This window comes from Artibeus jamaicensis, unplaced genomic scaffold (assembly GCF_021234435.1).
Source record: "Artibeus jamaicensis isolate MK-2021 breed Jamaican fruit bat unplaced genomic scaffold, CSHL_Jam_final contig_447, whole genome shotgun sequence".
Taxonomy (NCBI): Eukaryota; Metazoa; Chordata; class Mammalia; order Chiroptera; family Phyllostomidae; genus Artibeus; species Artibeus jamaicensis.
This window is the reverse complement of record NW_026521834.1, coordinates 3965508-3989807: the sequence shown is the minus strand read 5'-3', so window position 1 is coordinate 3989807 and position 24300 is coordinate 3965508. Positions and strand designations below refer to the sequence as shown.

The window sequence follows — 24300 nt, the reverse complement described above, 5'->3', positions numbered from 1 at the left end:
TGCCAAATTCACTTACTAGGTTCAGCAGTTTTTTGGTAGAGTGTCTAGGGTTTTCTATGTACACTGTCATGTCATCTGCAAACAATGACAGTTTTGCTTCCTGTTATCCAATTTGGATGCCTTTTATTTCTTTTTCTTGTATGATTGCTGTAGCTAGGACTTCCAATACTATGTTGAATAGAAGTGGTGAAACTGTACATCTTTGTCTTGTTTCTCATCTTAATGGGAAAACTTTTAGTTTTGGCTCATTGAGTATGATGTTGGCTGTAGGTTTCTCATATATGGCCTTTATTATGTTAAGATATGTTCCCTCTACTCCCACTTTGCTGGAGGTGCTATATCTTATCAAATGTCTTTCCACATCTATTGATATGATCATGTGGTTTTTGTCTTTCCTGTTGTTTATGTGATGTATTATGTTTTGTGATTGATTGTGTATATTGTACCATCCTTGCATCCCTGGGATGAATCCCACTTGATCATTGTATATGATCTTTTTTAATGTATTGGTGGATACTGTTTGCCAATATTGTGTTGAGAATTTTAGTATCTATGTTTATCAGCAATATTGGTCTGTAGTTTTCTTTCTTTGTTGTGTCTTCATCTGGTTTTGGGATTCAGATGATGCTGGCCTCATAAAAAGAGTTTGGGAGTCTTCCCTGTTCTTGGGTTTTTTTGGAATAGTGTGAGAAGGATAGGAGTTAGCTCTTTCTTAAATGTTTTTTTTTTAAATATTTTATTATTTATTTATCTTTAGAGGGGAAGGGGGGGAAGGAGAGAGGGAGAGAAACATCAATGTATGGTTGCCTTTTGTGCATCCCCTGCTGGGAACTGGCCTGCAGGGAACCGGCCTGCAACCCAGGCATGTGCCCTGACTGGGAATCGAACCGTGATCGTGTGGTTCGCAGGCCCGAGCTCAATCCACTGAGCTACACCAGCCAGGGCTTTCTTAAATGTTTTATAAAATTCTCCTGTGAAACCATCTGATCCAGGGCTTTTGTGTGCCGGGAATTTTTTGATTACTGTCTCAATTTCACCAGTTATTATCGGTCTGTTCAGGCTTTCTGCTGCTTCTTCATTCGGTTTTGGAAGATTATATTTTCCTAGACATTTGTCCATTTCACTCGGGTTTTCAAATTTCTTAGCATATAGTTGTTTGTACTAATTTCTTAAGTTCTTTGTATTTCTGTGGTATCAGTTGTAATATCTGCTCTTTCATTTCTGATGTTACTTATTTGGGTCCTCTCTTTCTCTTCTCTTTTTAAAGATTTTATTTATTTATCTTTGGACAGGTGAAGGGAGGGAGAAAGAGATGGAGAAAAACATCATGTCTGGTTGCCTCCCACACACCTGCTACTGGGAACTTGGCCCACAACCTAGGCATGTGCCCTGACTGGGATTTGAACTGGTGACCCTTTGGTTCACATCCACACTCAATCCACTGAGCCACACCAGCCAGGGCTAAATTATCCTAAGTTTTTTAAATTTAATTTTTCAATTATGTTTGACATAACTTTTCCTAAGTTTTATAGATAGTAATTTAGTAATTATATTCTGGACTTCACTGCTTGGTTTTGAATGTTCTCTTGACCAAAAAAGAAAAGATCTGGAATTTGTTCTTTCTAAAACAAAATTAAAGCCCTGGCTGTTGTAGCTAAGTGGATTGAGCATGGGCCTGTGAACCAAAGGATGACAGTCCGATTCTGAGTCAGGGCACATGCCTGGGTTGCAGTCCAGTTCCCAGTGGGGGACACATGAGAAGCAACTGTACATTGATGTTTCCCTCTCTCCTGCCCTTCCCCTCTAAAGATAAATAAATGAATAAAATCTTTTAAAAAAGACTTCATTTTCACCAATAACTTAAAAAAATCTTCATCTGAGGATATGCATATTGATTTTGAGAGCAAGAGAAAAAGGGGGAGATATATAGAGAGAAACATCAATGTGAGAAACATCATTTGGTTGCCTCATGTATGCGCCCTGCCTGGGGATTAGATCCGAAACCTAGTATGTGTTCTGGCTGGCAGCTGAACTCACACCCTGTTGGCCTATGAGACAACGCTCCAACCAACAGAGACAGCTCATGGCAGGGTATGGGATTTGTGTTTTCTTTAGGGGAAAACAAGGAATGGAACCATGTACATAGATTTTGGAGTGGGACATATCTACCATTTTGACCACTAATTGGTTGTTTCATTGTTTAAGTGACTTGCTTTTAGACTCAGTGTTCTCATCTTTAAAATAATGATAATTACTACATGATAAGATTGTTAAATTAGATAAAATGTACAAAAATTCCTAACATAGATGGAATTGATTAGGAGCTTCTAGTATTTTAGTTTTCTTTACTCCACCTTTTTTTTTACTGTATATCATAGTGCAATACAAAACCGAAAAAAGAAAAAGGCATACTAGGCAAATTTACTGAGCAAATACATTTCAGATGTCACCTAGTGTCACCTAGCCCAACAATTCTTAATACTGGGGAAGCTTTAAAAGAATTGTATCTTAGGCCCTATCCCAAATTTATTATATTTCTGGATGGAGCCCAAGATTCTGTTGCATTTTTTGTTTTGTTTTTATTTTTACCTCACCCTAGGACATTTCATTGCTTCCAGAGAGAGAGGAAAGGAGAGAGAGAAACATTGGTTGCCTTCCATACGTCCCCAGACTGGGAATGGAACCCCAGTGGAGCTGTGTGCCCGGTCCTGAGAGTCAAACCCACGATCTTTTAGTTACAGGATGATGCTCCAATCAAGTGATCCAAACTGGCCACGGCAAGAATCTGTATTTTTAAGAGATTCTTTTCTTTAAAAAAAGAATTTCCTTGATCAGCCATGTTTCACCCTGGCTGATGTGGCTCAGTGGATTGAGTGCTGGCCTGTGAACTGAAAAGGTTGCCAGTTCAAGTTTGATTCCCAGTCAGGTCACATGTCTGGGTTGAGGGTCAGATCCCCAGTTGGGGGTGTGAGAAAGGAACTGAAAGATGTATCTCTCACACATCAATGTTCCTCTCCCTCTCTTTCTCCATCCCTTCCCCTCTCTCAAAATAAATAAATACATAAAATCTTTTAAAAAAGGAAAAAGAAAATCAGCCATGTTTGGGAATCCCTGATCTAGGCTACCTCCTGTTCTAGGGCAGGGTTATATACCTAAAAAGATAGTAGGGACTGGGTTGAGCCTGTTTCACATCTTTAATCCAGTCATAATTTCTGAGGTCTCATACCTCCCAAATGATTTATTTGTTAAGCTGGAGTCAATTTTGAAATAAAAGGAAATTTGTATTCCTAGTCCAAAGGGGTAAATGAATTGGGAACAATCACTCACACTTATGAAGAGATTCCTGACCTTTAAGATTGACGCCATTTCTGCCAGTGATGATGAAGAACTTGAACACAGTTGAATTGCGGGTGTTGGTGAGGTAAGTCTTGAGGTCGTAACTCTGTGTTAATCTGGATGATACATTGACAACCACCTGTCAGGAAACCAAAGGAAAGTCTATACCTAAATTCTTACAAATCTGGTTCCCTCCTTCTCACCCCTCAAAACTTACTTAACCAAAAGTGTTTATTTCACACAAATTGCCCTTCTAGTGATCACATGTTTGAGAACCTCAATATCTTCTGGGAAAATAACATTTTTTTCAAAAAGGAGGTCTTCATTATTCTTTCTGACATCTCTTTGTATGACTCCCTATTAAAATGCCTTCGAAGACAATTGCAACTTCAGAAGGTTTTCTCTCTCTTTAGTTGTATATAATCTCCTTCAACTTCAAGATACTTTGGTTTCTCTCAATATACTTAATGTTCTGCTTTATATTGTAGGTATTTTTATACTTGTTAAACCTCCTCCTGTTAGGCTGTTAAGTTCTTTAACTTAGAATCTTAATTTATCCCTGTGTATCCTGTACTGTGCCTTGTATATAAGGCTAGTGCTTAATCATTAGAAAGAGAGGTGATGATGAGCCTTTCCCCCTCAGATATCTTCAATTTAAATGCAGTATACCACCTGGTCAGGTAGCTCAGTTGGATGGAGTGTCACCTGATGTGCCAATATTGTGGTTTGATTCCTGGTCAGGGCACATACCAAATCAACCAATGAATACATATACCCCCCTACCCTACTTCCCCCCACCCCAAAATCAGTAAGTAAATAGTTATAAATAAATAAATAAATAAATAAATAAATGCAGTCTACTGTTCAGTCTCCTTGGTACTACCACATTTAAAAAAAATATTCAAGGGCCTTAAATCCAAGTTAGTTACATTAAGAGCTCAGTAAGGGTAGGAGTTTTGTCTTTCTCATCTTTGTATTTCCAGAGTCTAGCAGAATTGCTGACATATAAGAGGCCTCAATGAGTGTCTGCTAGTTAGTGAATAATTAAATGAGGATTTTACAAAGTATACAAATTGGAGTGTAAATGATCTTTTTAATTTCTGACACCATTGCCCATTCCCTCACTTGCATGTTGTGACACCCTTTTTCCTTGGTTTTCTTTTTCAAAAAATATATTTTATTGATTATGCTATTATAGATGTCCCATCCCCCCCTTTATTCCCCTCTGCCCTCTAACCCCTCTTACACCAGCATTCTGCCCCCCTGAGTTCATGTCAATGGGTCGTACATATAAGTTCTTTGGCTTCTCCATTTCCAGAGTATTCTTAACCTCCCCCTGTCTGTTTTGTACCTACCATTTATGTACTTTTTGTGCCTTTTTCCTCATTCTCCCCTCTTCCTCTCTCCTATCCATATCACATGGATAACCCTCCATGTGATCTCCATTTCTGTGATTCTGTTCAAGTTGTAGTTGTTTTACATTCATTTATTGATAGTTGTGAGTTTATTGTTATTTTACTGTTCATATTTTTATCATCTTCTTTTTCTTAAATAAGTCCCTTTAACATTTCATATAATAAGGGCTTGGTGATGATGAACTCCTTTAACTTGACCTTATCTGGGAAGCACTTTATCTGCTCTTCCATTCCAAATGAAAGCTTTGCTGGATAGAGCAATCTTGGATGTAGGTCCTTGCCTTTCATGACTTTGAATACTTCTTTCCAGATTCTTGTTGCCTGCAAGATTTCTTTTGAGAAATCAGATGATATTCTTATGGGAACTCCTTTATAAGTATCTGTCTCCTTTTCTCTTGCTGCTTTTAAGATTCTCTCCTTATCTTTAATCTTGGCTAATATAATTATGATGTGCTTTGGTGTGTTTCTCCTTGGGTCCAACTTCTTTGGGACTCTCTGAGGTTCTTGGACTTCTTGGAAGTCTGTTTTCTTTGCCAGATTTGGAAAGTTTTTCATTATGCTCTCAAATAAGTTTTCAATTTCTTGCTCTTCCTCTTCTCCTTCTGGTACTCCTATGATTCAGATATTGGAAAGTTTAAACTTGTCCCGGAGGTTCCTAAGCCTCTCACTTTTTTTTTGAAAATTCTTTTTCTTCATTCTGTTCTGGTTGAATGTTTATTTCTTCCTTCTGCTCCAAATCAAATGATTTGAGTCCTGGTTTTCTTCCTGTCAATGTTGGTTCCCTGTACATTTTCTTTTATTTCACTTTGCATAGCCTTCACTTTTTCCTCTAATTTGTGACCATATTCAACCACAATTCTGTGAGCATCCTGATTACCAGTGTTTTGAAGTCTGCATCTGATAGGTTGGCTATTTCATCATCACTTAGTTGTATTTTTCCTAGAGCTTTGATCAGCTCCTTCATTTGGACCATATTTTTTTGTCTTAGTGTGTCTGTAATGTAGTAGGAGACAGAGCCTTAGGTATTTGCTAGGGCAGAGCAACCCACATTGCTGTGTTGTGGAGCTGTATGTGGGGGGAGGATCTGAGAAGGAACGATGCCACTTGTTTGGCTCTTGGCTGGCATTCAGTCACTTGCTTCACTACCCACAAGCAGTTGGGCCCTTCTGGTGCTGATTCCCATGTGTGTGGATTTGTGTACATTCTAGGACCCTGTGGGTCTCTTTAACAAATTCTCCTGTGAGACTGAAAGTTTCTCCCGCTGCTGCAATATCCACAGGTTTTTGCAGTCACAGGTTTTAAGGCTTTATTTCCCCAAGCTAGAACCCTGGGTTGAGTGGTCTGTCTCACTCCCCAGTTGCTCCTCCTGGTTTATCCACATGCAAATGTGGGACCACCTGCTCTGCCAGCCACGGCCTTGCCTGCACTGATCCTCAAGCTGCCATCTTGCTGTGAGTGCTCTCTGCCCTCGTTACCCATCTCCACCCCTCATACTGGTCTGGATAAATGTTTCTTTAACTGCTTGGTTGTCAGACTTCCATACAATTCAATTTTCTGTCAGTTCTGGTTGTTTTTTGTTTTAAAATTTGTCATTGTCCTTTTGGTTGTGTGAGGAGGCACAGTGTATCTACCTATGCCTCCATCTTGGCCAGAAGTCTCTCCTTGGTTTTGTAGTACTTGGACCCCTCTCAATCTTTTTTTCTGGTTGTCCTCTCATATTATCTGTCTTCAACATTCTTACCTGCTTTAAAAAACCATTTTATTTAAGTTTATTGATTTAAGAGAGAGACAAACATTGCTTTGTTGTTCCACTTATTTATGTATTCATTGGTTGATTCTTGTGTGTACCCTGACTGGAGATTGAACCCACAATCATATAAAGATGACATTCTAACCAACTTAGTTCCCAGGCAGGGCTCTTAATCTACTCTTCATACAAGTTCTTTTTTTGGATGTTAATAAATTTTTCCCTCTCTTTCCTTGTAAACTTACGCTAAAGCCATCCTGATTTATTTGTTGGTCTTCAAACACAACATATATATATGTTGCGCTCAATCCACTGAGCTACACCAGCTGAGGCAACATGCATATATTTTTTAAGATTTTATTTTTAGAGAGGGGGGGAAAGGAGGGAGAAAGAGAGGGAGAGAAACATCAGTGTGAGAGAGAAACATTGATCCATTGCTTCTCACACATGCCCCAACTGGGGACTGAACCCGGTACCAAGGCACGTGCCCTTAACTGGGAAATGAACCGGCAACTTTTCTGCAGATTGATGCCCAACTTACTGAGGCACACCAGACAGGGGAAACAGAACATACACTTTTATGTGCCTTTGCACATCTAAGTCTTTGGTCTAAAATGTCTTCTCTCATTTTTCTTGTCAAATAAATACCTCATCCTCCTCAAGACTCACTTTAATTGTTACTTCTGAAAACTTTAGGCTTAATGTCTAGACAGAATTAATGACTTTCTTCTGTATTCTAAGAGGATATCTGACATACCACTAGTAAAGCAGTGATCAATTATGTTTTCATTATTTATGCAGTCTACATGTAATTATTTATGTCACCACTAGACTGTGAGCTCCTTAAAAGAATGCACTAGGGCCTTGGCTGGTGTAGTTCAGTAGATTGAGCATGGGCCTGCGAACCAAAGGATCACGGTTCAATTCCCAGTCAGGGCACAGGCCTGGATTGCAGGCCAGTTCCCAGTGGTGGGTGTATAAGAGGCAATCATACATTGATATTTCTCTCCTCCTCTCCTTCCCTTCCCCTCTAAAGATAAATAAATAAAGTCTTAAAAAAAAAAAGAAAAGGATGCACCAGATACTATATAGCAAATGGGCAATTTACTCATGGATAAAATGCTTTACTTTGCAGGTTGTGCAGATTAAAAATGTTAGTTGTGCTGTATGTAAAATCAAAATTAAAAACTAGATGCAAAGTGCCAAGCCCATAGTAGATGCTCAAAGAATGTTACATTTGAGGAATGAAAAGAGGAACAAACAAGTTCTTTGAGCACAGAGGAAGGAGACAGTACCCATATCTAAGGAAAAATTGAAAAGGCTTCATCGACCCAACCTCTTCATTTGTTTACTCATCTCACCTACTCAAGAATATCACTTCAGCAATTCTCCCTACTCCTTCATCAAATTTTTCTTCTCTACTGAATCATTCCCAAGTCATTATTTCTCTGATTTTAAAAAATAATCAACAAAACAGACTTTTGGTTCCAACTTCTTGAAGAGCTATCCTATTATCCACTGTCTAAGTCCTCTTTTCCAATACTCCAATCAAACTTTCACTCTCATCACTTTCACTGAAATTACTCATCAGTTTCCTGTCTCCATGTTCTAAAAACCCTCAGTTATGATTCAGTTTTCAGCCTACTTGACCTATTAATAGCATTTGACATGGTTGATCACTCCCTCCCTCTTCAAATACTGTCTTCACTTGGCTTGTAGGACACCAAAATCTTTGGGTTTTCCTCCTACTTCACTGGTCATTCTTCTAAGTCTCTCTTGTTGGTTCCTCCTCTTCTCTCAGCACTCTTAATATTAGAATGTCCCCAGAGCTCAGTCCTTGGACCCTTTTTTTTGTTTATACTCATTCTCTTGGTGATCTAATGGCTTCATATGTCATCTCTATGCAAATGACTCCCAGACTTTTATACACATCTACCTCATGTCCAGTTTTTACATGTTCAGAGCTGACTGTCTCTCCAAAACTGTTCCACTTACAGTTTCATTTCATTTGATGGCAACTTTGACCTTTTAGTTTTTTACCTTTTGGCCTTTTGTCCAGTCAAAAATGTCAAGTCATTCTTGACCGCCTTAATTTTATATATATATATATAAAATATATATACATATTTTATATATATAATATATAATATATATATATATATAATATATATAATATATAATATATAATATAATATATATAATATATAATATATATATAAAATATATATATATAAAATATATATATATAATATATATATATATATATTATATTAGTTCATCTGCTCGTTACCTCCTCTACTACCACCATGACCCACCATCATATGTTGCCTGGGTTACTGCAATAATAACCTCCCAACTGGGTTCTCAACTTCTACCCTTGTTCCTACAGTTTAGTACCAACCAGTAGTCATAGTGATATAAATCTAGTCATTCTTCTGGTTAAGAATCCTAATAGTGTTTCCATTCATGTTCCAATAAAGCTTGTTGGCTATCTTTACCTCTGATATGTGAGTGTATTTCTTTTCTATATGCATATTCCCATATATAGAAATAGTTGCCCTTGTCTCTTCAACCCTGGTATCATTAGGTTTACCTCTCGATATGTTTTCACCAGTCCTGGGATGTCATGAAAGATTGTTGCTATTCCTGGTCTCCTGGCCACTCCTACCCCAGTGACAATGTCTGTTTGTAAAATACTGTCAGTGGAGATCATCCATATCCCGGGTTCACCTAGGAAAAGAGAAGAGAAAGCACTTGACTGCAACCTTTTGATATACAGTGGTAGTCACTTTAACTATATTCAGACTCCAAATCATTAGACCAGTCAAGCATCTGGACCTCTCTCCCCAAGAGGAACATTCAGCTTTGAGGATATCTTTGTTTCTTGAATGGCAGGATCCCCTTCACATATCATGCTAGCAAAATAGGAACCACCCTGTCCAGGTGGCTCAGTTGGAGTGTTGTCCTGTACACCAAAAGGTTGTGGGTTCAATCCCTGGTCTAGGCATGTAAGGGAGGCAACCATTGCCCTTTCTCTCTATCTCAAATCAATAAACTTATCCTCAGGTGAGGAATTAAATAAATAAGAACTACTTACTAACCTTCATAATCATAAAAAGTACTTAGTTCTAGCCCTGGCTGGAGTAGCTCAGTGGATTGAGCGCAGGCCTGCGAACCAGAGTATCACGGTTCAATTCCCAGTCAGGGCACATGCCTGCGTTGCAGGCCAGTTCCCAGCAGGGGACGCGTAAGAGACAACCATACAATGATATTTCTCTCCCACTCTTTCTCCTTCCCTTCCCCTCTCTTGAAAAATAAATAATATATTTTTTAAAGTACTTAGTTCTCCTTAAAGAAAAACTCAGTTTACATGTGGCTAACTCTTTGGTTAAACTTTGTTTAGACCCTGCTAAGGATAAATTCTGCTTTGAACTACCAATTGATACCAGCACATAGACTGTAAGAAAGTGACAACTGGCAGGAGAAAGGGTTTATCTTGGCTTAAATCTCAAGGTGGCAGAGGAATGCCAAATCTTAGGCTAAATTACTAATCCTGGCATGTGGCCCTTTTGCTTCTTCATCCAAAGTGGTATGGATTTGGGACGCCCAGAATATTCCAGAATGGAGACAGGAGGACAATCCTGACAAAACCTAGCAAAATAAAAGAGCCTTTGCCTCAATGATAGGAGATTAACAATTATGGCATTATTCTGTCAACCTTAAAGCAGAGTTAGCTCACCAGCCCTGGATTCCATGTTAGTGTAGGGCGCTTGTAAGTCACTTACAGGTTTGGAGAACTTGACTTAGTCTGAATAGAGTTGCCTTTGTATCAAGTCCAAAATATATAGTTAATGTTAAAGTCAGGTCCAACATTAAATCACTTTCCCTAAACACATACACCCGTAGTTTCCAGAGAGGATACAAAGCCAAAGCCTGCCTTGGATGGATTATTTGGATGCATACACACAGTCAGTGTGTACCGTTTAGAAATATGCTATCTGTAAACCCAAAGAATTAACATCATTTGTTAACCAAAGACTGATTTTTCTTCTTTCTTTAAGATTTTATTTATTTATTTTTAGACAGGGGAAGAGTGGGAGAGAGGGAGAGAATCATCAATGTGTGGTTGCCCCTCGTGTGCCCCCCCCCCCAGTGGGAACCTGGCCTGCAACCCAGGCATGTGCCCTGACTGGGAATATAACTGGTGACCCTTTGGTTTGAATGCTGGCACTCAATCCACTGAGCCACAATGGCCAGGGTGAAGGACTGATTTTCTTGAACTCAGTAGTACTTCTTAGAACAGAAATGCTCTTGTTGATCAAGAAAATAGTAAGGCCAAACCTTATTACAGTGATGATATATGTCGGAGTTAGGCCTCCAGTGGGCCTCACAAAACACTATTCACAAAATTGGTTCTTAGAACAAAAGCCTTATTGTCCTTTCCTTCCTGTTTTCATCCTTTACTTCAACTTAGCGTGTACCCTCCATCAGAAATTGGAAATCAAAAAGGCACAGTACCCTACACTGTCTACATAATGTACTACATAGAGCTATGCATTTAATAAGCACTTAATAAATATGATGGTCTGCTATAATGACTGGCTACTGAAATGGGCATGAAAATAATAAAATATATAAAAACATTTTCTTTCTAAGGCCCAACGATTTTAGATAATTTAGAAAAAATCCTCTAAGGGATGAGTTGCTTTGTAATCCAGTCAGTTGTGAGGTTAAGAAAGGGAAGGTATTCAGACCATTTTGGTTGAGGAGGTGAGTACTGAAGCAGATGACATCTCCAACAAAGGTAACCTTGGTGTCTGGCTCAATGGCATGCTCCACAGCTACAGGAATATAGTCCGCCATGCCTGGGTGCCGCTGATCCCAGAACCCCACAAGTGTCACTCCTCTGTTCACAGCCTGGGCCACGTAAGTGTAGTTCTTCTTCCCTGGTCCAATAAGCAGTAGGTCGTCTCTGAAAGGAGACATGAAAGGCAGAAATTCGGAAAAGAGGCAATAGTTAGGAAAACAGTTGTGAGGGCAGACCCTCTTACAACATCTTATATTCAACAACTCAGAAGTTCAGAAGGAATTCTACAATGAGGTGCGAGCAACTAGGGGCCAGAGATTAGTCTATTCCCTTCATATATATAGTGCTCAGGAAGGCTTTTTTTTTTTGACATTTAAAAGAAATTATTGATTATGCCATAACAGTTGTTCTATTCCCCCCTTTATTCCCCTCCACCCCCTGTCCCCCCACCATTCCCCCCTTTAGTTTATGACCACATGTCTCAAGTTCTTTAGATTCTGTATTTCCCATACTATTCTTGCCCTCTCCCCATCTATTTTCTACCTACTGTCTATGCTACTTATTTTCTGTACCTTCTCCTCCTCCCATTCCCCTGTTGCTAACCCTCCATGAGATCTTCATTTCTATGGTTCCAGTCCTGATCTAGCTGTCCTCTTAGTTTGCTTTTGTTTTAGATGTGGTTGTTAATAACTGTGAGTTTGCTGTCCTTTCACTGTTCATCTTTTTAATCTTCTTTTTCTTAGATAAGTCCCTTTAACATTTCATATAATAAGGGCTTGGTGATGATGAACTCCTTGAATTTGATCTTATCTGAGAAGCACTTTATCTGCCCTTCCATTCTAAATGAAAGATTTGCTGGATAGAACAATCAATCTTGGCTGTAGGTCTTTCGATTTCATGACTTGGAATAGTTCTTTCCAGCCCCTTCTTGCCTGTAAGGTCTTTTTGGAGAAATCAGCTGACAGTCTGATGGGAACTCCTTTGTAGGTGACTGTCCCCTTATCTCTTGCTGCTTCTAGAAGTCTCTCCTTCATTTTAATCTTGGCTAATGTAGTTAAGATGTGCCTTGGTGTGTTCCTTCTTGGGTCCAACTTCTTTGGGACTCTCTGAGATTCCTGGGCTTCCTGGAAGTCTATTTCCTTTGCCAGATTGGGGAAGTTCTCCTTTATTATTTGTTCAAATAAGTTTTCCACTCGTGGCTGTTCCTTTTCCCCTTCTGGTACCCCTATAATTCAGATGTTGGAGTGTTTAAAGATGTCCTGAAGGTTCCTAAGCCTCTCCTTATTTTTTTGAATTCTTGTTTCTTTATATTTTTCTCTTTGGTCATTTTTTTCTTTCTTCTGGTCCACTCCCTTGATTTGGATCCCAGTTTCCTTTCCATCCCTATTGGTTTCCTGTGCATTTCCCTTCATTTTAGTTAGTGTAGCCTTCATTTGTTCCTCTAATTTGTGACTAAAATCAACCAGTTCTGTGAGCATCCTGATCACCAGTGTTTTGAACTGTGCATCTGAAAGTTTGACTGTTTCTTGGTCGCTTAGAGTTATGGGCTCTGGGGCTTTGAGTTCTTGAGCCATGTTTTGGTGTGTTCGCGCCTGTTACATATGGGGAGTGGAGCCTTAGGTGTTCACCAGGGTGGGGTTGCCCAGGTTGCTGGGTTGTGATGCTGTATGTGGGGGCGGGGTCAGAGTGGGGCAATAGTGATCCCTTCTGCAGCTTCCTGCTGCTGGGGCCTGCGCGGTCTGTATCAATGCTCGCTCCTTTGCTGGTTTATCTGTGTGCGAATGTGTGACTTCCATCAGCCTGCCGCCTTTCGCCCTCAGTGGGTCCACTGGTTGCTACCCCACACCTGAGATTCACCCACGGCTGCCTGCATGCCTAGGTCAGTCCATGGGATCTTTCCTGCCTGACTCCACTCCGCTGCTGGCTCCACCCCTTACTGGTCTGGCTGAAGGGTTCGTTGTTTTCGGACTTTGGTATAGTTCAATTTTCTGTGTTTTTTGTTACTAAAACTTTGTTGTCTTTAAACCTGGTTGTGCAAGAAGGCACAGTTTTTCTACCTACACCTCCATCTTGGCAGAAGTCTGCTCTTCTTTCTCTTCTGGTCAAATGTTTCTTTCTTTCTTCTGGTCCACACTGTTTGAGTCCAGGTTTCCTTCCCATCACTGTTGGTTCCCTATACGTTTTCCTTTATTTCACTTAGCATAGCCTTCATTTTTTCCTCTAATTTGTGACGATATTCAACCAATTTTATGAGCATGCTGATTACTAATGTTTTGAACAGTGCATCTGATAGGTTGGCTATCTCTTCATCACTTAGTTGTATTTTGTCTGGAGCTTTGATCTGATCATTCATTTGGGCCATTTTTTTGTCTTCACATCTGTTACATATAAGGGGAGGAGACTTAGGTGTTCACCAGGGTGGGGCAACCCATGTTGCTGTGTTGTGACACTGTATGTGGAAGAGGGGTCCAAGAGGGAACAATGGTGCTTACCTCGCTCTCTGATGGTTTTCAGTCACTTTCCCCACTACCCACAAGCAAATTGGGGCCTTCTGGTGCTGATTCCTGGGTGGGTAGGTTTGTGCACATTCTTGGACCCTGTGGGTCTCTACAACAGACTCTCCTGTGAGGTTGGGACTTTCTTCCACTGCCACCTCAGCCTCCACAGGTGTTTTCAGTCAGAGGTTTGAGGCTTTATTCCCACACTGGAACCCCGGGTTGAATGGTCTGTCTTGCTACCTAGTTGTTCCTCACAGTTTATCTGCATGTGAATGTGGGACTGCCCACTCCACCACCCCCCTTGCTGGGTCTGCCAGCCACCACCTTGCTGCAGGTCCTCTCTTCCCAGCTGCCCATCTCAGCCCCTTCTACCAGTCTGGATGAATGTTTCTTCTTTAAGTTCTTGGTTGTTGGACTTCCATACAGTTTGATTTTCTGTCAGTTCTGGTCATTTTTTGTTTTTTAAATTTGTCATTGTAGTCCTTCTTTTGGTAGTGTGAGGAGGCACAGTGTGTCTACCTCTGCCTCCATCTTGGCTGGAAATCCCAGTATGGCTTTTTATAATACTCCAATTAGCTCCCTATGGAAACTTTCTGTGAACTAGAACTTGCCAGATTCAAAATATCCTGAACTTTTTCTTCATTGAACAACTAATACCACTCTGGGTTTTTTCCATCTTATTGAAAGAAACAAAGATCAGATTCAAAGTGCAGAATGTGAGAGCAATTTACTGGAGCTGTTATATAATACTAGTGTACTCAGCAAGAATTTCTACCACAGTGTCAACACCATTCCTTTGACCACCATACCTGTTTAGAGCCAGATAAAGCTGGGTATTGTGTGTGTGAAATTTCTCTCCGATACTATTATAAAACTGAACAGTGAAGGTTAGAGACATGCCCAGGGGAAAGGCTGACAGCATCCTTCGTTGAGCTGTGTATAGCTTGGGTTGGCTGATTACTCGCAGGTATGTCGCGGGTGCCACCTGTGGGAGATAAAACTTACTGGTACAGAGAAGAATGCACTGGAGAGGAGCTGTGACCATGCTCTGAGACTTATAAGCAATGATAAAAACAGTGTTTCTGTTTTATAGGAAATAGCTCTTGATTTTAGATGACTTAAATCCAAGTGAAAAATACTACAGGAAATGGCTTTTAGTTATTAAAGCTGTGGCAATGTTAAGAGAAGCTGGAGCTTTTTGAGGAAAGGACTACAATTCCTATATTTTGTGCAGAGTGCTCAATATTGTTAAATAATTGATCATTTATCAAGAATATTATAGCTCTGGCTGGTGTGGCTCAGTGGATTGAGCCTGTGAACTGAAAGGTTTCAGTTCATTTCTGGTCAGGGCACATACCTGGGTTGTGGGCCAGGTCCCCAGTTCAGGGAATGCAAGAGGCAACTGATCGATTATTTCCTTCATACATCAAAGTTTCTCTTCCTCTCTATTTCCCACCCTACCCTCTCTGTAAAAATAAATAAATGAAAATTTTTACAAAATATTATAGATTGTTTTTACACTGTAGGAGATAAGCTATGATAACAGTAAGAGAAGTCCAGCTTTCAGTCCTAGCTTCATTTCATAGCTTCATTTAATCATTCTAGATCTTAGATTTCTTATCAGTTTAATAAGGATAATAATGCCTACCTCATAGGGTTTTTGTGGTAGTTAGAAGAGATAATATACATAAAAGGACCAACATAAGAAAATTTATTATAAATTTCTTTCACAGGCCACATGGAAAGAAAGGACCATATACAGTCTTTCAGGAAACAGGCAGGGAGCTAAGGAGGGCCAAGATGAGTCTAGGGCTTTGGTTGAGCATATTCCTGGGGGAGGAGGCCCTGTTGGGATGGCCCAGCAGCCCCCCAAACTGGTCCAGCAAGTCCTGCAGGGGTCTGAGACATGGGAACACCCACTGGGACTCCTCTGCCAGCAGCCCTGCTGATCCCTGCGCCCCCAGCAGCTCTTTGGGAGGAGGTCTCTCTACTGTCACTGAAACCATGTTTTCCCTTCAAAGCAGCACCAGACCTAGGACTCACTTCTCTTTCTGCTTGTTTTGAATTCTTTGGTTTGATCTTCCTGAATTCATCACAGTCACATAGGGTCAAATTCATATACTTGTTGAAAGCCTTGAAGGTGCCAGCAAAAACAGGACCTTATTGCAGGGCGCACCTCATCCTGTAGTCGGTGTGCTGCAGCATCTTGCTGCTTTTGGTGGCAGTTTTGATGTGTATATTAGACTAACTTATCTCTGAGGAATCTTCTTCTTTTTTAAGATTTATTTACTTATTTATTTTCAGAGAGAGGGGAAGGGAGGGAGAAAGAGACAGAGAGAAACATCAAAGTGTTGTTGCCTCTCATGCACCTCCAACTAGGGACTGGGGGGCTTCAAATCCCAGTCAGGGAATTGGTTCACAGAATGGCACTCAATCCACTGGCACACCAGCCAGGGCTGAGGAATCTTCTAATTTTTAAAAAAGATTTTATTTATTCATTTTTAGAGAGAGGGGAAGGGTGGGAGAGATGGGGAGAAACATCAGCATGTGATTGCCTCTCGTATGCCCCCCACTGGGGACCTGGCCCACAACCCAGGCATGAACCCTGACCAAGAATTGAACTGGCAACCCCCTGGCTGGCAAGGCATCACTCAATCCACTGAGTCACACCAGCCAAGGCTAATTCTAAAATTTTTTCTGAAAATTGCCAAATTTTAATAGCAACAATTCTACGTTTCTCCCACACCAACCCTCTTGGCCAAGTATGTCTTGAAGACAATCATACCAATTTGAGGTTAATGCCATGAACTCTAAAGTATACTTTAATTTGATGGTTTAGAACCATGTCAATACTGTCCTCTTATAGTTCATTTTGGACTTCCAGAGAAGTTTCTAGTTCTTAAAAAAGGAAATCTGATTCTAAAGGCCATGGTATTCCTTTTATTTATTAGTTTGGTCTGAGTAAGTCCTTGAACTCACCTGAACTGCAGTTATGGTTGTTTGGTTGACTCCAAAAGGTTCTATAGAAGTGACTTCCAACACAGCAGTACCTGCAATGGAACCAGCTTTCAGGAGCCCTTCACCGTCTTCTTCAATGACGGACGCATTAGGGAAACACTTGAGAACACGGGAACTCACAAAGGCGGCCCCCTCCCTAGGGAACAAACAGAGCAAGTGGTATCTCTTGGGGACTCTGACCAGAAAGGAAGGAGCAGAGATTGCCAGGAACACTGTTAAAGGCTGTTCTCTGAGGAAACTGCTTGCCATTCTCCATATTGTGTGCTTATTTGTTCCTCAGGTAAAAGTCTGCCTGTGGATTATGCTTACTTTTTTTTTAAAAAAAAAACTTTTTAAATTAATTGATTTCAGAGAGAGAGGAAAAGTGGGGAGAGAGAGGAACATCAATCTACTGTTCCATCCATTCATTCACTTACTAGTTTATTCTTATATGTGCCCTGAATGGGGATTGAACCCACAACCTTGGAGTATCAGGGATGTCACTCTAACTACCTGAGCTACTTGGCCAGGGCCTATGCTTATCTTTAAAAAAATCAAATCCTATTATATGTTTATCACTAAAAATTATCTGGTCAACCTGGCCGGGTGGCTTAGTTGATTGAATGCTGGCCTGTGAACCAAAGGATTGCCGGTTCAATTCCCAGTCAGGGCACAGACCTAGATTGTGGGCCAGGCTCCCAGTAGGAGGTGCATGAGAGGAACCACACATTGATGTTTCTCTCCCTCCCTTCCCCTTTCTCTGAAAATAAAATAAAATGTTTTAAAAATTATTTGGTCAAAAGAATTGAAATAGGATTTAAATACTTGTACATGAATGTTCATAGCAGCACTCTTCACAATAGCCAAAATGTGAAAACAATCAAAATGTCCATCAATGGATGAATGGATAAACAAAATGTTATATCCATACAATGGAATATTATTTACTCATAAGAAAGAATAAAGTACTGATTCATGCTATAACTTATGGAAGAACTCTGAAAACATTATGTTAACTGAAAGCAGCGAACACAAAAGGTCACATACTGCATGATTCCACTGATATGAAATACACAGAACAGTTAAATTCATAGACAGTTGATTAGTGGTTGCCAGGGGCTGAGACGAGGGGAGCTGGAGAGTGACTACTTAAAGGGTTTGGTGTCCCATTTTGTGGTTTTGAAAATGTTTTGAACTAGACAGAGGTGATGGTTGCACAAGTTTGTGAATGTACTAAATGCCACTGAATTGTACACTTTATTTTATTTTTGTGGAGGGTCTTCCAGTAAAGACATCCAGTCTGGAAGTCTTTACTGGAAGACCTACTAGACAAATTTAAAAAGAGCCGTAAGTGCTTGAATTGTACACTTTAAAATGGTTAATTTTATGTTATGTGAAAATTTACCTCAACCAAAAAAAATTTATTTGTGGGTGAGAAAAATCACCTGGAAGGCAAGAGTCCGTTCCATGTACAATGTTTTACTGAGAGTGAAGTTAGAACCTGGCCCGTCCTTCTCCATTATCCTTACCTGTTGGTATGAAGTTTGAGTTGAGAGTTCATGGGCATTAGAATTTGCTTGGGTTGGCACTCTGGGTAGAAAAGATGGAGTTTTTCAAACACCTATAATGAGAAAATAATTTTTCCTCATTTCTGGAAAAGACAAATAATGACCTTTACTCACATATGGACAACTACAAATCAACTGTCTGCCTAAAATCAAGTTAGCCTAATGTTCCACAATACTCCTTTCCAAAATGAGTCAGGAACTTAAAACACTATCTAGTTATCCTAGAATATATAACCTAATATTAGCTCTGCTTCAAGTTACACTTATTACATCCTCTGTATTACTTAAATGTAAGGTGTAAAATAATTTTGAAATTTCTAATTTTAGCTCCTATAACCTGAAAATTTTTTGAGAAAAAAGATCCTATAATATTAAATTAACAAGGGACACTATTCAGGTCTTCCATCCAGTGGAGTGTTCTTCCTCTATGTTCCACTGTGTCAGAGCACCAAAACCAAAATAAAGGAGGAAAAAAAAAACCCAACACAGAAGAAATCAGCCCCAACTCAGAGGGAGAGAAGTTTATTTGCCCCCCAGAAATGATAAATTTTTATTTTTAATTCTTAAAACAGTAGAGCTACTTAACTTTCAGCTTGACAACACTGAGGAAACTTTTCATACTCTATACCTTACTGGGAGTGAGGATTACATTCCATTCTTCCTACCAATATAACTAAGTGGACTGTATCATAATATCTGTGTTAGGCAGAATAAGTCACAAATTAATCTCCCTTAAGTTATCATGGTGCTCACATCCTGTGCTCCTTATGTGGAAACTAGAGGAGTGCATGTACTATAGTTTCTAGTGCCAATGCTATGTGGAGGCAATTAGCAGAAATGACAAAGATCTAGAAACTATAAACCTGTTCTAGGTATCTAGCAATTTCTCTATGTCTATTCAGACAAAGCTCTCCCTGGATGACAAGCAATTATAACCTTTTTCTCCTTGATATACAAAAATGAGATTTAGGTTTGGGTCCTTACCAGGATCTGAACTTCATCAGATAGTTCCAACAAATTCCCCTCAAACTGCCCAGAGGAACTGTTCATACTGCGGACAGTGACTTTGATACTGGTCCGACCAGCTGCTTTTGTGTGGACAACCATGGCAAAGTTATTTTCTACTGGGGGCTGTAGAAACACCTAGACAGTAAGGGCACAGATTAAGGAAATTTATGAATAAACACTGTGTCCATCTCTCTTTTTTGTAACAATAAGGAAAATGTATATTGGAAGTAGCTCTCTAGAAGAACTAGAGTACCTGGGCTTATTTTCACAATTATTCCTTTCATATTCTTAGCAACATAATCAACCCTAGAGAAACCTCTCTTTGCAGCGCTCAGCTAATTCTGGCATGCTTCTGTAGATTCTTCAGTTATCTCAAAGTCAATTCATTGATAGGAAAAGAATGGAAATGGAGAAAGGGGTTTGTAAAATGGGTTCAGACAGTAGAATTTGAGATGAGAGAGAAGGGAGGCAATCTGCTTCTGGAGTTCAGTGGTACCAAGAAGGGAAAAAGATAAGAAAGGGAAGCTTCTATTTAAGATTGTGCTAAAACTGGCTAACTATTTCCTGTCCCCACTTGCTTCATTCACCATTCTAGCCTAGACTGGAAAAACAAACAAACAAACAAACAAACCAAAAAAAACCCCTAGACTAGATCTTGACAGATTTCTGGGATAGAGAAGGCAGGGCTACCACTAACACAAATGTTGAAATGAACATTTTTTCATATGTATTTCACATCCTATCTCCCGTGACTTCTTGTTTGTCCAGAGCTCTCAAGATCTTCCTTTAGCTCTTTTGACTTACACAGTGCCCTCAGTTCCAAAATCACTATTCCCTTCTCCCCTACATAAAAATTCCCATTTTCTTTGTGGAAAATATTAGCAGATCCCGATCAGTTGTCTGGAAGAGAATCTTATGCTAAAAAAAAAATGAGGTTTATAATTGTTTAATCAAAGTGAATGTCTAAATGGTAACATCACTGTATCGAAAATCTACCTTGTGGTGCATTGGAGACCTTGCTATAAGCCTATTTATTTTTTATATATATTTTTTATTTTTAGAGAGAGGGGAAAAGAGAGGGAGAGAAACATCAACGTGTGGTTGCCCCTTATGTGCCCCCTACTGGGGATGTGGCCTGCAACCCAGGCATGTGCCCTGACTGGGAATTGAACTGGTGACCCTTTGGTTTGCAGGCTGGCACTCAATCCATTGAGCCACAACAGCCAGGGCTATCACCTATTTCATAAACAGTTTGCCTATGCAGGTTTGAAGCAGAAGAAATCTTTGTATTGCTCTATTAATTTCTTCTCCTAGAGGAAAGAGTGATGCTTTAGATAAGAAAATTGGGGAAAGGGAGGTATAGAACTGATGCTAAGGCCTAGGCTGTCCCCTGCTTTCACACAATTTTTATTTGGTCTTCAAGAAAAAAAGGCAAATTCCTCTTCAGAACGTTACAAACTAAGTACAGTTCAATCTCTCCTCAGTTCCAAGTATACCCAGTCTTTGGGCAGCCAGCCCATGACCGAAAAACCCAACCATCAGAATGTCCCTAGATTATAGACCTAGGATATTTTTAGAAAGATTACAAATAGATATTTTACTTTTCCCATACCCTGCTCTTTTTGTTTTAGCTGGCTCCACAAATACCCTAATTCTAGCTTCTGTAAATGCTCCATTCTCTTCCAAGCTCTAACTCTAATTCTTTGTATTCATGGGCACTGAATTGTGACCTGCTGGGTAGCTCAACCCCAGATTCCTCCTTCCTAAGGAAAAGCCCAGACCTAGGTGGGCTGTCCCAAGGCCACCTGGGGGGTTTCATCCAACTGACGATCAGGTAACAATGCTGTGAATCAGGTAAAGCATCCACTTTTCTTTCTCAAGTTTCAGAGTAAGGTTTCAATATGTGTATTAAGAAATTAAAACTATTTTCATAAACATAGAGACTTAGGTCACATTGTGGATTTCCTCCATGCTTATCCTGAGGGCTTCAGCCATTCCAGAGGCAGCTGTGCAGAATTAGAAGGAGCCAGCACCACCAATGGAAAACAAGGAGGAGCAGTTTAATTAATCATCCCTCTTACATTTGTTATTGATAGAAGATTCAGTCTGGAATCAGCTGCCAGTTGGTGGCCCATACCAGCCACATGGCACCCATTGCACCCCACACACTTACAGTAGGAATCAGCTCTGGGTGGAATTCAGCACATGGCCAGGAATGTGCTCAGCACCCACTTTTAAAAAAATATTTATTTCTTTTCAGAGAGAGGGGAAGGGAAGGGAAGGAGAGAGGGAGAGAAATATCAATGCATGGTTGCCTCTCATGTGTCCCCCACAGGGAACTTGCCTGCAACCCAGGCATGTGCCCTGACTGGGAATCAAACCGCGATCTTTTGCTTCACAGGCCCTCGCTCAATCCACTGAGCTACACCAGCCAGGAGCACCCACTTTTTGTACTGTTAATGTCAACTGCCCATAATACAGTACAAACATGATTGTTACTATAATTGTGTCTGAACATGTTAAAAAGATTATGTTAATATTTGAACTCTATGTATACATATGATGGGGGAACCCCCCAAAATGGAATTATCTTCTGGAAAGCAGGCCCCTTGTGGTACAGGCTTCCCTTGCTAGGTGAGTGTTCCAGGAACCCATCTGTATCAGTGTACCAGCTGGTGTTGTGAGAGGCTGTGTTTGGCTTTAGTGTATTTTTTAAAAGACTTTCATTGTGTTTGCCTATTTCATGATGGGCGATTTACAAGTATACTTTCCCACACTGGGCTGAGTGTTCAGTGTTCAGTTTTTTATCAAAAACAGCATGACCCCCATGTCCCATCCTCTCTATTCACCTAGTCTCCCTGTGAGCAACTATTTTTGTTTCCCTGGATGAAAAAAGTTGTCAAAGGGAAACATTCTGCCAATATGGAAGAGGGGAAACAAAAAATGACAGAAGAACTTAAAGGCATCAAAATCAATGAGTTTAAAAACTATTTTGAGCAATGGAGAAAATGTCTTGATAGGCATATTATATCAAATGGAGAATAGTTGAAAGTTTAAATATGTAAGAATACACAATTTTTAAATAAATGAATTCCATATTTTTTGGGTTCCCCATCATACTTTATATTAATAATGTGTTACTTATATAACATAGTCATCTGCTTACAAATGCAACAACAAATACAATATTAAGGAAATCATTGTTTTCAAGAGCTCTTTCTAGCAAAGTATACTAAGAATCATATAACATTATGTGAGTACACAAATTTGGATTTTTCATGAGTTACAGTTTTCCGGCATTCATGGAATAGGAAAAGGAGATAAGTAATAATATTATGTAGTTTAGAAAGTGAGTCAGTCCAAAACTTTTGATGAAATAAACTTAAGACTCCTAAAATAATGTAATGAACAGATAAATTCATACCTCTGCATGCCTGGGTACTAGATCCAGTACCTCTCTTTTGCTCATGGACCAGTGGAATGTGAGCCCAGGATTGGCATTGCTAAAAGAGAAAGGGGTCTGGGTACTGCTCACTCCCATAACATAAACTGGCATCTGAAAAGAAAAAAGTGATTTTGTGCTATATATCTTGCCCAACTGGCATTATAAAGATAATGAACCCAGAACAGAGTCATCATACTGACCTCAGTAGCTGTGATGAGTCGAGTTGCAGCTGCAAGGATCCTAACAGACCTTAGTTGAACAACCTCAATCTGCACTTCATCCTGCTCAACAAGGTGGAGAACCAGTTTAGGCTAAGAGGGGGTGTCTGTGAGGTGGACAGAGATGCTTGTGATAACTAGTTGCTTTGCTGTCGTTAGGGCATTCAGCAACAACAAAACATGACTTAGCATGTTTTTGCTCTTTAAATAACCACTTAAGGATAGGGATTATGTCTTATAACAATGCCAAGTACTCTGTGGGTTTTTCACTACAGATCACATATTTCCCATGCCTGGTTAAAAGCATGACAGATAAGGGGACTAAAAGGATTTTTCTTCATCGTTATTTCCTCCCCCACTTCCCAGTATGGTTCCCAGATGAAGTAGAAGCAGAGCAGAACAAAGAACCAATACCTGGGAAAACACAATGACTTTGCCAGTATCTTCATTCACTGTCTGGATGGTGCCATGGACCACAGCTGTGCCAACCACCTTCCCTGTAACTTGCCCCCTCCTATTAACAACAGCCACAGTCTGATTACTGATGGAGAAGTGAATGATAGATTGGGGCTGGGGGCCACCTTCAGACATTACCTGGAATGTAAACATACCAGTGAATGCCTGAAGCATGAGAAGTCACATCTCTGTTCTGAACATATTGTCCAAACAACTTGGCTTCTTCATCTTCTCCCACTGCCCAATATCCCACATCAACTCAAATGCAGAAAAAATGGAAATGCTGCACATGATCCATGGGATTCTAAGAAGTAGTTCATTATGGAACTGGGAAAATACCGTATTTTGCTGTGTATAATGCATACTTTTTTTGGCTCACATTTTTGAGGGAAAAATAAGGATGCACATTATACGTGGGTATAATGTTTACATATTACGGTAATATGATGGGTATGTACAATGTGCACAAAACGTGGGTGCGCATTATACACAGCAAAATACAGTACAGATGTTCTTTATCAGAACTTATTGTATTTGGCTGGGAATACACAGGAGGATGCCAACAGGAAGATGTGTGTATGTGTGTGTTGGGGTGGGCAGAGATGGGATGAGGAGAAAGGGTAAATCTTATTTTTTTGTCTTTAAGATCACCTGCATCATGTTAGTTGGAATCAGCATCATTTTCTCTGGAACAAGTTTGAATGGAGGAAACACCTTGATGGAGAAAACCAAAAGGACTACAGTGACTAACTAGAGTCAATGTCACAACAAATGATCATGCAGCTTATTTTGAGGGAAAATCCTA

General features: G+C 40.0%; 1 protein-coding gene across 1 annotated transcript in view; it reads right to left on the bottom strand.

Annotated features, from left to right (window-relative positions):
• The window catches only part of NUP210L (nucleoporin 210 like), a 114629-nt gene that overhangs the window by 12824 nt on the left and 77505 nt on the right, over positions 1 to 24300 (bottom strand). The window contains exons 24-34 of the mRNA XM_053666211.1: positions 24147 to 24209; positions 23454 to 23633; positions 23022 to 23102; positions 22801 to 22932; positions 19353 to 19511; positions 18330 to 18421; positions 16783 to 16957; positions 14613 to 14788; positions 11253 to 11470; positions 9092 to 9228; positions 3349 to 3475 (exon numbers count right to left, since the gene is read on the bottom strand). Of these exons, the coding sequence (XP_053522186.1) occupies positions 3349 to 3475; positions 9092 to 9228; positions 11253 to 11470; positions 14613 to 14788; positions 16783 to 16957; positions 18330 to 18421; positions 19353 to 19511; positions 22801 to 22932; positions 23022 to 23102; positions 23454 to 23633; positions 24147 to 24209 (1540 nt within the window). The remainder of the gene's footprint in view (positions 1 to 3348; positions 3476 to 9091; positions 9229 to 11252; positions 11471 to 14612; positions 14789 to 16782; positions 16958 to 18329; positions 18422 to 19352; positions 19512 to 22800; positions 22933 to 23021; positions 23103 to 23453; positions 23634 to 24146; positions 24210 to 24300) is intronic.